This window comes from Lynx canadensis, chromosome A1 (genome assembly GCF_007474595.2).
Source record: "Lynx canadensis isolate LIC74 chromosome A1, mLynCan4.pri.v2, whole genome shotgun sequence".
Classification (NCBI taxonomy): domain Eukaryota; kingdom Metazoa; phylum Chordata; class Mammalia; order Carnivora; family Felidae; genus Lynx; species Lynx canadensis.
This window is the reverse complement of record NC_044303.2, coordinates 24,227,179-24,239,293: the sequence shown is the minus strand read 5'-3', so window position 1 is coordinate 24,239,293 and position 12,115 is coordinate 24,227,179. Positions and strand designations below refer to the sequence as shown.

Genomic DNA, 12,115 nt, shown 5'->3' with positions numbered 1-12,115 from the left:
TCAGAGCCTGGAGCCTGTTTCAGATCCTGTGTCTCCCTCTCTCTGACCCACCCCTGTTCATGCTCTGTCTCTCTCTGTCTCAAAAATAAACATTAAAAAAAAAAGAATGCTCATTTTATAATCACTTTAAAAGTATATAAAATAAAAAGGTTTGATCCCAGTTATATAGACTGAATTAGGTCTTATTTGTGTCAAAACAAAAAAAAAAAATAAAACTGGAAGGAAATATATTACTGTGGATGTTTTTCTGTAGGTATTTCTAAATTAGTATTTTTTTTTATACTTTTATGAATTGTAGACCCTTAGCAGGCACTGTTGTAGTTCTTTGGCAGGTTATTTGCGGTGGGTGGTGAGAACAGTGTGAAGGAACAGTGCAGACTGGTTAGATATGAGCACCAGGTTTCTGGTTATCTGAGATGGGGAACCAAGAGGGCCCCAGGGTTGAGGAGGAGGATGTTGTGGTCCGCATAGGACGTGCCAAATAAAATCCAAGGTGGGAATGTCCATTCTGCTGCTAGGAGTTTCGTTCTGGGGCTTTGAGACTTAGATTTGAAAGTCATTTCGTAAGGTGCTGCAGTAACAGAGCTGTATAATGAGGATGAGATTCCTAAGGCCAAGCGTATAGATGGGAAGGGAACATGAGTCCAGAAACGAGACTTAAAGTGTGACATTACAGAGAAAGGACCCCCCTTGGGCTCAAACTTAATATATTATTTCAATACTTGTACCTTTTGCATTTTGTATCACGCCCCCAATAAACGTTTCTTACAAATTTGAGATTGATTAATATGTGAACCACAAAGTGAAAAAGAACAGCCTCGTTTGGGGGAAATAGAAGTGACTTGGGAATGTGGGCCTGGAGCCCAGTAGTGAAGATCTCGGTGACCCGGAGGAGGGTTCCCAGCTCTGGGCCTTAATTTCGTCATCCTTCATGAGAAGTGCAATGAACTGAGGACCTCAAGATTCCTCTCTAGCTTGGAAACATTTGAGGCAGTGAGTTGCCAAGAATGTAGAGCTAGTGGAATGGTGGGTGTGTGCTCGAATTGCGGAAGAAAACAGCCCTGAGTAACTTTCCAAGAGCTAATTGATTTGCATCTTTATGGAATGCTATTTTAAAATTGTATCATATTGTAAAACTTTATATGGCTTTCACTTGCTGCCTAAAATAACTCACTACTTTGGCTGCTTTAGATCTTTGTTGTTCATCCTGAATAATTATCATGATAGGACAGTTCTAACTTATAATAATGTTTCTGTGAGCCAGTATAATAGCGATAAAGAAAGGGTCACTGTTTGTTTCTATTAAGAGAGGGATCTTCAAGAGGTCACTTATTTCTAGCTGCTTGGGACTGAATATTAATAATAAAAATACACATAAATATTGGGTTTTTCCTTTATCTCATATTTCATAGGTCCAAACTTTTTGTTGTTTGAGTTAAACCACTGATTATAGGATTAAATTTTAGAGGTTTACCTTTCATACAAACTTAACATCAAAAAAACCTAGTTGAATATTGGTATATATTTTGTCTTTATCTTGGTTTATTTTTTAAGGATTTCTGATTATAGATTTGACAGCATTTTCAATAGGGCATATATAATATGACTCATCCCTACCTTTTATAGTAGCCTTGTAACTTTCATATGACTTACAGAAATTCCTGGTTTTATAGATCTTAAACAGAATTCAACTCTTAAAATTGCAGAAATTCAGAAACTATCTGTAAGGCAATTTCAGAAATAAAATTGTATATCAAATTGCTTATGAATTCTAATTTTTTAAAATGAGAGTACTAGTATATATCAGAGATATCTTCCTATTAAAACAAAATGCCCTTCATACATGTAACATAATATAGTACTCTTAGCAATTTTATTTACCTCTATAAATTAATCAAGTTCTAGAATAGAATTTTGTGCTACCTATGAATATTATGACTTTGGCAGAAATTGCTATTATATTGCAAATAAGTTGTATTTCAGTACCAATAGCAGATAGAAAATGATGTTCAGATTATATAAAATTTTGCACATGGTGGGAAAATACCATGTAGCTTGAAATTTCTACCATAAACCTTTGATTACTTAATCTAACGATAAACATAACTTTTTAATATACTAAAATTATAAACTAAATATGACCCAAAGCATTGGATTTATTAAAATCATAGAACCTACGAAAAGTTTAACTAACATGCTAACATCTTTTTTTCCCTACTCTTTAGATTAAGCACAGATGTTTCAGAGAGAAATGTTGTAAACTTTTATCCTGTGGAATCAGCAGAAGCCTTAGACTTACAAGATTCTGCACTAAAGTATGTTGACCTTTTTGTAACTAAATGTATTTTCTCTTTCTACATTGAAGTATGTATGCTTTAAATTCCACTTTATATCCTTTTTTTTCCTACAGTGGTCAAATACAGCTGGAGAACTCTCCCGTTTGTGAGGTAAGGCTGCTCTTGGATTAACCAGAGCTCCGTGCAGTCCTCCACCATGGAATGGTGGCTCCCGTATTCTACAAAGATTTATCATTGGGATAGAACAGTCATTGAACCAATATTTGATTTTATGAATGGTCTGTTTTTCTAATTTTGTATACTTCTGCCTTATTTAGTTTTCCTGTGTATTATACTTCCATCTTCCATTAAAGGTGAGGGTCGGCTATTTCCATTAAAATCTTGAAATTTCTTGGGTCAGATGGTCTTACTGAGCCAGGCAGTAGCAACTGAGATCCCTAAGGAACCCCGAGACATCAGAAAGCGTAGGCCCATTCATTGCAATTTTAGAGCCAAGAAGGAAGCCTCGGAGGTGGCCAGGAGAAAATAAACTACAAAAGACTTGAAAGGCAAGGACAAATGATTTGAGAAGTCCCTAGGAGGATTAGAAGACCTTAGCAGAGAGACCTGGGGGAGTTATTTGGGGGCAGAGTAAGGGCAGAGTTACGCTGGGTGAAATGTGGTTGGCTGCCGAAAGCAGTTTTGACTAGATGAGCCTAAACGGTCCCAGAGAAGCAGTTACATAAGTGGGTTTGAGCTGGTGACTTGGGAGTGAAACCTGGGTGGCACTCTAATTCATCTCTCCTAAATGAGTGGGTTTAGGATGGCTAATTCCGGTATACACACCAGTTTATGTCCCCTGAAGTGTCTGAGCATGGGGAGTGTAGTGAAGCAGTTTCACACTCTTTACCAGCAAAGTCTGTGTTGAGGAAGAGGAGAGAGAACTACTGTGATTTCATTGTTGAGAGCGTGCCTTAGAATTGTGTTGAGTTGTAATCCTACCTCAGAGACTTGCTAACTGGGCAACTGTGGGCTATCTCTCCAAACTTCACCTTCATTTTCTCTAAATTGGGACCGGTCTCACAAGCCGGGGCACCTAGGTGGCAGCTATTACTCTGACTCTGCCACTCTATTGTTGTTATCGGTGTGGTCCTTAGAATTACTGCACCGTGTCTTTCCCGGTAGAGGCATCACTGGATTACCCAGTTCTGGAACATCAGGAAGCATCTTATGTGAAGGCTGCCCCAGCACCATTCCAACGGGCTCTCTCCTTTGAGACACAATACTTGTGATCCTGTGCAGGCCCACTTTTCTATTATTGAGTGATTGATGATAGTTGATCCGCTTTTCTTCAAAAGCTTCCTCTTTGGAAATAATTTGAAACTTACAAAAATGTGGGGGAAAATTGTAAGATTCTATTAAAAGTTACCAAAATGGCATCCTTTTACCTGGAGTTACCTATTATCAACGTTTTACCTCATTTGCTGTATTGTTTCTTGTCTTTGTTTCTCCACACACAGTTCTTTTTCTGAAACATGTGAGAGTTTCATACATCATAGTCCTTTTTTCCTAAACATTTCAGTGTACGTTTTCTGAGAAGAGAGATTTTATTTTACCTAACTACGTTTGGTTATCACGTTCATAAATTTACATTGATAAAATGTTTTCATCTAATCTACCATTCATGTTCCAAACTTTTCAGTTGATCTAATGATGTTCTTCATTTTTTTCCCTTCTAGTGTAGGACCCAGTCTAGTGGCAGGTGTTGTATTTAGTCATGAGGTATCTACAGTTTCCTTTATTTTGGAACGTTTCTGTAACTTTTCCTTGGTTTTTACAGCCTTGAAATTTTGAAGACTATAGCTCTCTTCTCAATGGTGTATGCCCCTTATTTTGTGGGACAGAAGTTCCTCCTACTTCCCACGTTTAGATTGAGATTCTATGTATTTCATTGGGATACTGCACGGGTGATTTGTGTCCTTCTCAGGATATCCCCTATGTCTGTGTGGCCCTCAGAGATGATGTTAATTTGATTACCCAATTGTTGCTTAACAATCATGTAATTACTATCCTGTTTTTCTGCTACAACCAGTAAGCATTCAGTGAACAGTTACTTTAGGACCCTGGGTGCGTGATTTCAGGAATACCAGTGAGACACAAATCCTCTAGAACAAAGATATCTCTACTCCACCTCTGATTTATAGTGTTTTGTGTTCATATATATTTTTTTTTCCTTTTTGGTTGAATGAGGACTCCTATTTGGCATAGGAAGTTCTTACTCATTGTCTCCCTTCTCTAGGGCAGTCATCTGTCCACGACAGGCACGTGTCAATGATTTTAAAAAGGAGGGATAGGATAGCTGGCTCTAGAAGTCCCAGGGAGGAGGAAGAGGAAGTAACGGATTAGCAATGCCAGTGCCAGTGATGATACAGAACTTAAATGTGATCCTCATCAATGATGTGGTTGTTGTTACATTCTCTCCTCCATCTCATTCAGGAGGAAAGTAATATCTGTAGCGTAATCTTGACTCAGCCGGTGTTTGTTGACTACTTGTGCTGGATTTCATCTTGTTTTTGGTGTCAAGGACTGGGGTATTAAGGATATGAACTTGTCCTTCCTTTTAAGGTGTTTTAAAAATTATGAAGGGAAGAAGACTTAGATTTTGAAAAACTTGAGAGGAGGATATGACATGGTCTGTAATCCTGAGTGTTTTAGGTGCTCTGGGAGACCGGGGAAGAGATAGGAAGTTAAGGAGAGGGAAGTAAACCTGGGTTTGGGGGGTAGTTTGGACTTGGGTCGGCCCCAGGAGGCTGTGCTGAGCAAGGAAGCAGGCAGCCGTGGCAGAATCAGGACCAGGTGTGAACTGAGGAATGGATGAGTGGGTGGTGCCCAGTTCGACAGGTGAGGCCGCAGTTATGAAGTGGTTTCTACATCACATTGTCTGACTTTACATATACTTTAGATGACTGTCCATATCAAGTTTAGGTAGCACTGGCCTCCATTCAGGAAGAATTGCAAATGATAGTCTCATTCATAGATAGTAACAAATTGGGGAAGGTATTGGGGGCACAACAGGAAAAAAATCAGAGGAAGGAATTGCTTATAGAGGGATCAGCCCTGCAGATACTTGTTAGTAGTTCTAACAAAGCTGCTTAACTGGGTAGGGAAGTTAATGACATTTTATTCTAAATATATGTTTTTCCTTTGGATTTGTCAAAGTTCAGAATATTTTTTAAATAGCACTCCTCAGTAGCAACAGACATCTTAAATTTATACTGATTTGGCGTAGTGTAAATGAAGATGCTTATATTAGTTATCCCCAGATTTTTATTAGGGTAATCTGTGGGGTTCTTGATCACCATATGCAGAAGGCAGATCTGAGTAACATAAGCTAGCGTTTCCTCCTTGGTTGCCAAAGCAAACTGGCATTGAATGGACAACATAAGATCGTGGCAGGTAATTTGGAGTCCAGGCATGTACGTTTATTAAAAGCTCCCAGTGGGGTTCTGTGTATTTGGGAAGTGCTGCCTTGGACCATTTCTAAAAACCTCTCGTTCAAATGGGGGGTGGGGGTGGGAGCCCGCAAGTGGCTTAGTAACCTAGCAAGGCAGGTACTTTGGGCTGAACTCTTTGCTCTGGGAAATTCCTTTTCTTAGTTCGTGTGATACTTTAGATGTATTTTGTGTGTGTGTGTGTGTGTGTGTGTGTGTGCGCGCGAATGTAATAGCTGCATGTTTTTAGCAAATGTAAGTATGAACTACTTAGCTACTTAACACACTGAATAATTAATTCCGTGTATATTCCTTGTGTGCCTGTGTACCAGGGATATGATGGAAGTCAGAAGGATGCAGTTCTTGCCTCAATAATTTTATGGTCTAATAAATATACCATGCATTTTTTTCCTTAAGGTGCAAAATGACCTAACATTACAGAGTAATGGGAGCGAGTATTCTCCAAATGAGGTGAGTTTCCTGAAGATTCACATAAGCTGAGGTATTTTGTGCAGCCTGAATTGGAATATCTTTGACAGAAATACATAATCTGAGACTGTCATGATTCACGACCCAATTGTATTGCAGATTCTCTGGGGGAGTCTCTTTCATTAGCTATCCTAGTCTTAGCTGGCCCTATCCATAATTAAGGATTAATTTCATAAGATATATTTTGAAAAGCAAATATGGCAACATCTTTGTAGAAGACAAAGTGATGGCTCAAACACAATATTTAGAATGTCCTGGTATCCATAAATGATTCAGTGTGTGCCTTCCCTGTAGATGAGACATCTGTTCAGTGTTATCTGTTTTCTTATTTCGCTGTGTTAGGACATCATTCCTCAGATGCCCCCTCTGTGAGGTGGATGTGAGTGTGTTCCTGTGTATGTATACACATGCACGCATCTATTCTGCAGCAGAAAGGGATTGCCAGTTTCACATGATTGTAGAATATTTTTTTATTGAGCAGATAACAATTAGCTCTCCCTCCCCAAACAACATTCTGTTGATGATGATGCATAAAGCATTTGCAGTGCGAAGATGCATCCAATATCAAATTTTTTGGTCCGGGCTTCATCACAAAGCAGCAAATCCAAAAGGTAGCGGTCTTACTATAATCCTTGAACGTAGAGAAGCACGTATAGTTCTGCTTTCGGGTGTTGTTTTTAAACCGTCTTTTCTTTCTGATCCTGCAGATTAGAGCCAACTCCCCTGCCATCTCTCCTACCGCCAACAGCACGGGGCCGTTTGGCCTGAAGCCTCGATCAGGTAAATGAAAACCTCAGCATCTTTGTACTCGTAAATACTCAGTGGCTTCTCCTGAGTCTTTTATTAAATGTTGATGTTCTAGCGTGAGCAGCTGTGAAGGAGCTCGGGCGAACGCGAGTCCGGGGCAGGGGGGCGGGGGCAGACTTTGGAGCCTTGTTTTCAGTGAGTCACCTGTTAAGTCCATGCTCTCAGTAGCAGATACCTTCCCTCCTTTTCAGTCAGAGCGAAGAGAAAAGGTGATGGGGCGTGTGAGTGGGGCAAAAATTTTCCAATGAGTCTTTTATCCAGGGAAGTGAAAATAGCCAGCCCTTTGCCCCAGCGGTTCCTGGTACCCTGCTGAGCTAAATTTAGAGCAGCCTCTGGGAGAGTGACTCCTCTAAGACATCGCTTGTTTGCTTTCTAGCCCGGGTAGAGTTATGTATTTTCTCCTGTAACGGTGATCATTTCGAGGCTCACGTGAGCGGTCAGGAGTCATTTCTTTAAAAGAGCCTTTCTGCTTGTATTACCTACTTTCTTTTAATTTAGTGTTAGTGTGTTCACAGGTGTAAATTCTAGCAACGTGCAGAGTAACTATTGATTTTAAAAAGAAGGGATACACATAGAAAAAATTGGTTCTTTTGATTTCTTCGCTCAAGTTCTGGCACTGTCTACCTGGTTGTAGGTCCTTTTTTGTTTTAACATGTTTAGTTCTTGGTTTACACTCCCCACTATAATGCTTTTAAGGAAGTGTTAAGAAAGGACTCAGACACATGTAAGCAAAAAGCTAGTAAAGAATGTAGATGTTCTTTGTTTTTTCAAGAAAGCATTTTGGCAACAGTAGAAGTTATACATGTGTGTATTTTGTAAAAGGGTACCATAAAAATATAATTTCTTTATGAAGGATTTTTTTTTTGTATTTAGAGCAAGTTGACTGATGGGTAACATGTAGCCAGGTATTAATAGTTTCCTAGCATTTTGGATGGGCGCTAAGGAAAAGCTATTTGAGAAACTGCCTGGACATGGGAAGGATTAGCAGGTGTTTTATGGAAAGCCAAATTGTGTGTGAAATAAGGTTCAAATGACTGGCTTCCTCATGTATGGAATGAGCAGAGCATATGCAGCCAGAGCTGGGCTGGGCCTCCGTTTCCCTGGGGTCTCAGGTGTGTGCTCGGATCAGGTGGGCACATCTCATCCGTGCCTTCAGTGCTGGCCTGCCGGGAGAGGACCTCAGATTGGGCTACAGACTTGCTCCTAATCCTTACATGCAGTTTTACATAATTTCAAAATAGTTCATAATGGAACAAACAAAAGTTGAGTGGATCTCCAAAGAACAATATTCTTTTGAGTGTGCATCTTTACAATTTGGTGTAAAATTGTCCCAGTGATTCCTTTTTCTTCCTTGTGTGGAGTCCAAACTCAGCTTATCAGCATTGTGCTTGTACTCTTCAACCATTTCAGATTCTTTGTACTGGTGAAATAGAAACGGGGTATTTATTTTGAATAGCAGAAAACAGAGATAATTTCCTCTCTAGGCTTCCAAACTTTCTAAAATGCTGACTAACCACTGTGGAAATTGTTCTAGCCGTTGAAAGCTTTGTGGAGTTTGGTTGCTATAAATAATGCTGATTTATCTTCAGGAATATCAAGTGGCATGTAGGAACTTTATAAAACTAGCATTATGTATTGGGGAATTTTAAATTTTGTTTAGTGATTTAAAAATATTACAGTATTTTTCCCATTTTCTAGAAAATAATATATATAGTGATCTTACTTGAAGATTATATGATTTAAAAAGATAGAAATTCTTTTTGACCGAGTAGCTTTGAAACTTTAAAAAGCCAATTAATTTTTATTTTAAAATTAAGTATATGGATTTATGTGGTTTCTGTGTTATAAATAAAAACAGACTGCTCGAATCAGCAAGTTTGGATAAGAACTTAGATTCTTAAATAGGCTGCTAGTTTTCTTCAAAAGAAAATTTTTTCCTCAATTGTGTTTTCCTTCAAGGAAAGACAACTACATATACTCAAAGATTCGTTCCTAGAAGGGTGTCCATTTATTGTACTGGCCCTGCCTTAGCATTGAAAAAAAACTGGTACAGATATTTCCTCAACGTGTAAAATTACTAGATGGATATTTAGTACAAAAAAGATGTCATTTCATAAATGACAAACTCAGAAGTGCTTGAAATTGGTTAACGTCTGTTGGTGAATTAGGTTCATTGTTAAAGAGACTCTACTAGCGTCAAAATTGTTTTCTTCCCGATCAATATCAAAGACAGTGTTGAGAAGTGTGTGTGTCAAGGGTTGAGGAAAGATTTGGCCAGCTACAGCCATCAGTAAAGCGTGCCAATAGACTTTAAAGAGAAATTTTACATTGCCATGGGGGAAAAATTGACAAATGGTAAACCCAGATTCTATAATAGTCTCATTTCTAAATAATGGATATATTTACATATATTATTAAGCTGTGTCTATGTAACCAAATTTTTTGTGCGAATGGTATTTGCTACAATTGTTAGTTACTTAGAAGGTTTTTGAAAAAGGTATCTGGTAGGTCTTCTGCTTTTTATCTGCATTATCTACGGGTGCTCTTCCTTTCTGCTGACGTGATTCATTAGTACTCTGAGTCTGTGGGCTTGCAGAACTGTTAAGATTAACGATATTAACTGCATGCAAAGTATATGATTGATAAGTACTAACACTCGGTTTTTATCATTCTTTTTATTTCATGCGCCATCTTTCATTCTTCTCCTGTATTGTACATTTGAATTTAAATCCCATGATATGAAATTCGCTTCATTTCCATACAAACCTTATGCCATTTGTGAAATGCTGCTGTCCCTTTGGTTTTTCCTGGTCCTTGTCCAACTGTACGCGGACCGGCTCTCTCGCTCTCCTGCAAGACCCAGCCCTCACTCTTCCTCCTATCTCCTTCAACAAACTTACACAGGCACAAACATGGGACAGCTCTAGCTACAGTGTTCCATCTGAAGGAGACAGTGACAATGGTAGGTGGCCTTGTACCTGTTCTTCAACGTGCTCATTAATAAGCCAATGAATATACTAAACGTTCGTTTCTGTACAGCTGAAGATAGAGTATATTCACCTGCATGCCTGATATAAGAAATAATGAGTAAAGCTGGAAAGTGAAGTCCAGAGCAGTGCATGTGGATTGCTGTCTAGCAGTTTGTTCAACTACGTTTAATGACCTTGAATATTCTGAATTTCGGGAGGACTTTACAATAATTTCTTTCTCTACCTTTTCTGCTTGGGTTTTTTGGTGTGTTTGCTTGTTTACCAAAATTTGGGAGTGTCTCTGCTTCCTCCTGCGTCTCAACAAAGTGTGTTTAGAGTTTGATCTTTTATTATCTATACTCACCATGTGAGATTTTTAAGGTAATTAATACCATGGCTGATCCCGGAGTGGTGCACTGAAAAGAATCTTAACATTGAGAAATTTCTAAAATAAAGAGAAAGCACTTGCCTTCTCCCTTTAAAAAAATTTTTTTTTGGTATTTGCACATTTTGACTTTGGACACCTTCTACCTTTGTGAGGGTAAGCTCACACCTATATAATCGTCAGTTGGCCTGAAAATCAAATGTGCCGGTAAAAAATTAAAGACAGCTAGTTGGGAGTATTATGAATGTCTTTTAATTTAATGCCATTACATATCTTAAATAGCCTAAAAGATGAAAACAAAATGTAGTTATTTTGATCTACATGTCACATATATCAGAATCTCCATTTGATCTAATGTTAGTTAAGAATTTAAACATTTTACTGTATGATACAAAGTGATAAAAGTAATGTTAAATGAAATAGTATGATTTATAAGGAAGAGAAGTGAGATGTGAGGTATAACCAAAATGCAAACACAATAGGAAAATAAATTTTCTGATAGTAGTTATTTTTTAATTGGAGCATGTTATATAGAAAATATATATTTAAAACATTTGCTGTGATTTCTGGTTAAAATTCAATAAAAAAGCCTTTTCCAATTCCCTTGTGTAGAAGGGTAAATGTATATTTTGGCAGGTTAATTGTAAAAGGAGTTCTATTGTTTCATAGATTTCTAAATTTTTTAACTGAAAATAAGTAGGCTTAAACAACAACGAGGCACAAGTCCCTCCGTATACCATCCCATTTTAAATTCTGGAAGTTGAAGAGGGCTCAATGGAAACTTTTTTGATAAACTGTTTCTATACCTAAAAATAAAAAAGAGAGGGACAGGCATTTTTTTCAGAAAGCACAGCTATTTATGGATCTGCTGTTGTTTAAAAGGAAGCAAAGCCTAAAATGAAAGATTTATGTGTGATTTGGTATTTCCTTCGGAGTGATATCTGAAACCAAAGACTTTTTTTTTTCTTTTTTTTAAGCTGGAAAAGATGTAGTCACGTTATGTAGCGGTAGAATCTGTGTAGACGAGCCAACTAAAACCAGAAGGTGAGGGCACGTTGGTACTTAGTGGTGGAGGTGAGGCCACAGCAGGGCCCTGATGATGCCCCATTTCTCTACTCATTCTGTAGCAATTTATTGAGGACTCTTTGTGCCAGACGGCCGCCTTCTTATTAAAAATCCTAAAATTCTCATAGAAATGAATAATTATAGAAATCTCTCTGAAGATAAAATAACCTTGCACTACATGCTTGGTTTTTTGTTTTTTTGTTTTTTTTTTTTTGTACGAGTGCAGATTCCAGGGATTCATGTGTAACGATGAAGCCATACCACAACCATAATAAAGGAATTGCTTTCAATATTCATGTGGTTCCATCTGTCACATCAGATAATTGGTGGTTGTCATTTGTCCCTATTTGCAGTTTGTCTATAATATGCCATGGCCGACAGCTAATTTTCTATGCAGAAATATTTGTGCGGGTTCCTAGATCAGACTTTTCACATGCTTCTTCATTCTCTTTGTGCTATGCTTGGCCTTGTGATCTGGATGGATTTTCCAAAGCACTTTTTAAGTTGATGAAGATGCACTATACGTATTCACAAGCACACAAGTTAATCTTGCAAGAGAAATACAGCCTGCGTTTTTAGGTGGTTCTTAGTCGTTCCTCTTAAGTAGGAGATCCCCGTTAGTGGCCACTCTTT

The 12,115-nt window shown here is 38.2% G+C and overlaps 1 protein-coding gene across 4 annotated transcripts in view; it reads left to right on the top strand.

Annotated features, from left to right (window-relative positions):
* LRCH1 (leucine rich repeats and calponin homology domain containing 1) overlaps positions 1-12,115 on the top strand; it is a 203,539-nt gene that overhangs the window by 159,396 nt on the left and 32,028 nt on the right. For 3 of the 4 annotated variants that reach the window (XM_030310770.1, XM_030310763.1, XM_030310774.1), the window contains exons 12-15: positions 2,226-2,315; positions 2,411-2,447; positions 6,185-6,238; positions 6,964-7,036. In XM_030310770.1, coding sequence (XP_030166630.1) covers positions 2,226-2,315; positions 2,411-2,447; positions 6,185-6,238; positions 6,964-7,036 — 254 coding nt within the window. Of the gene's footprint in view, positions 1-2,225; positions 2,316-2,410; positions 2,448-6,184; positions 6,239-6,963; positions 7,037-9,920; positions 10,026-12,115 lie in introns of all 4 variants that reach the window. The other variant, XM_030310779.1, reaches the window with a different exon arrangement.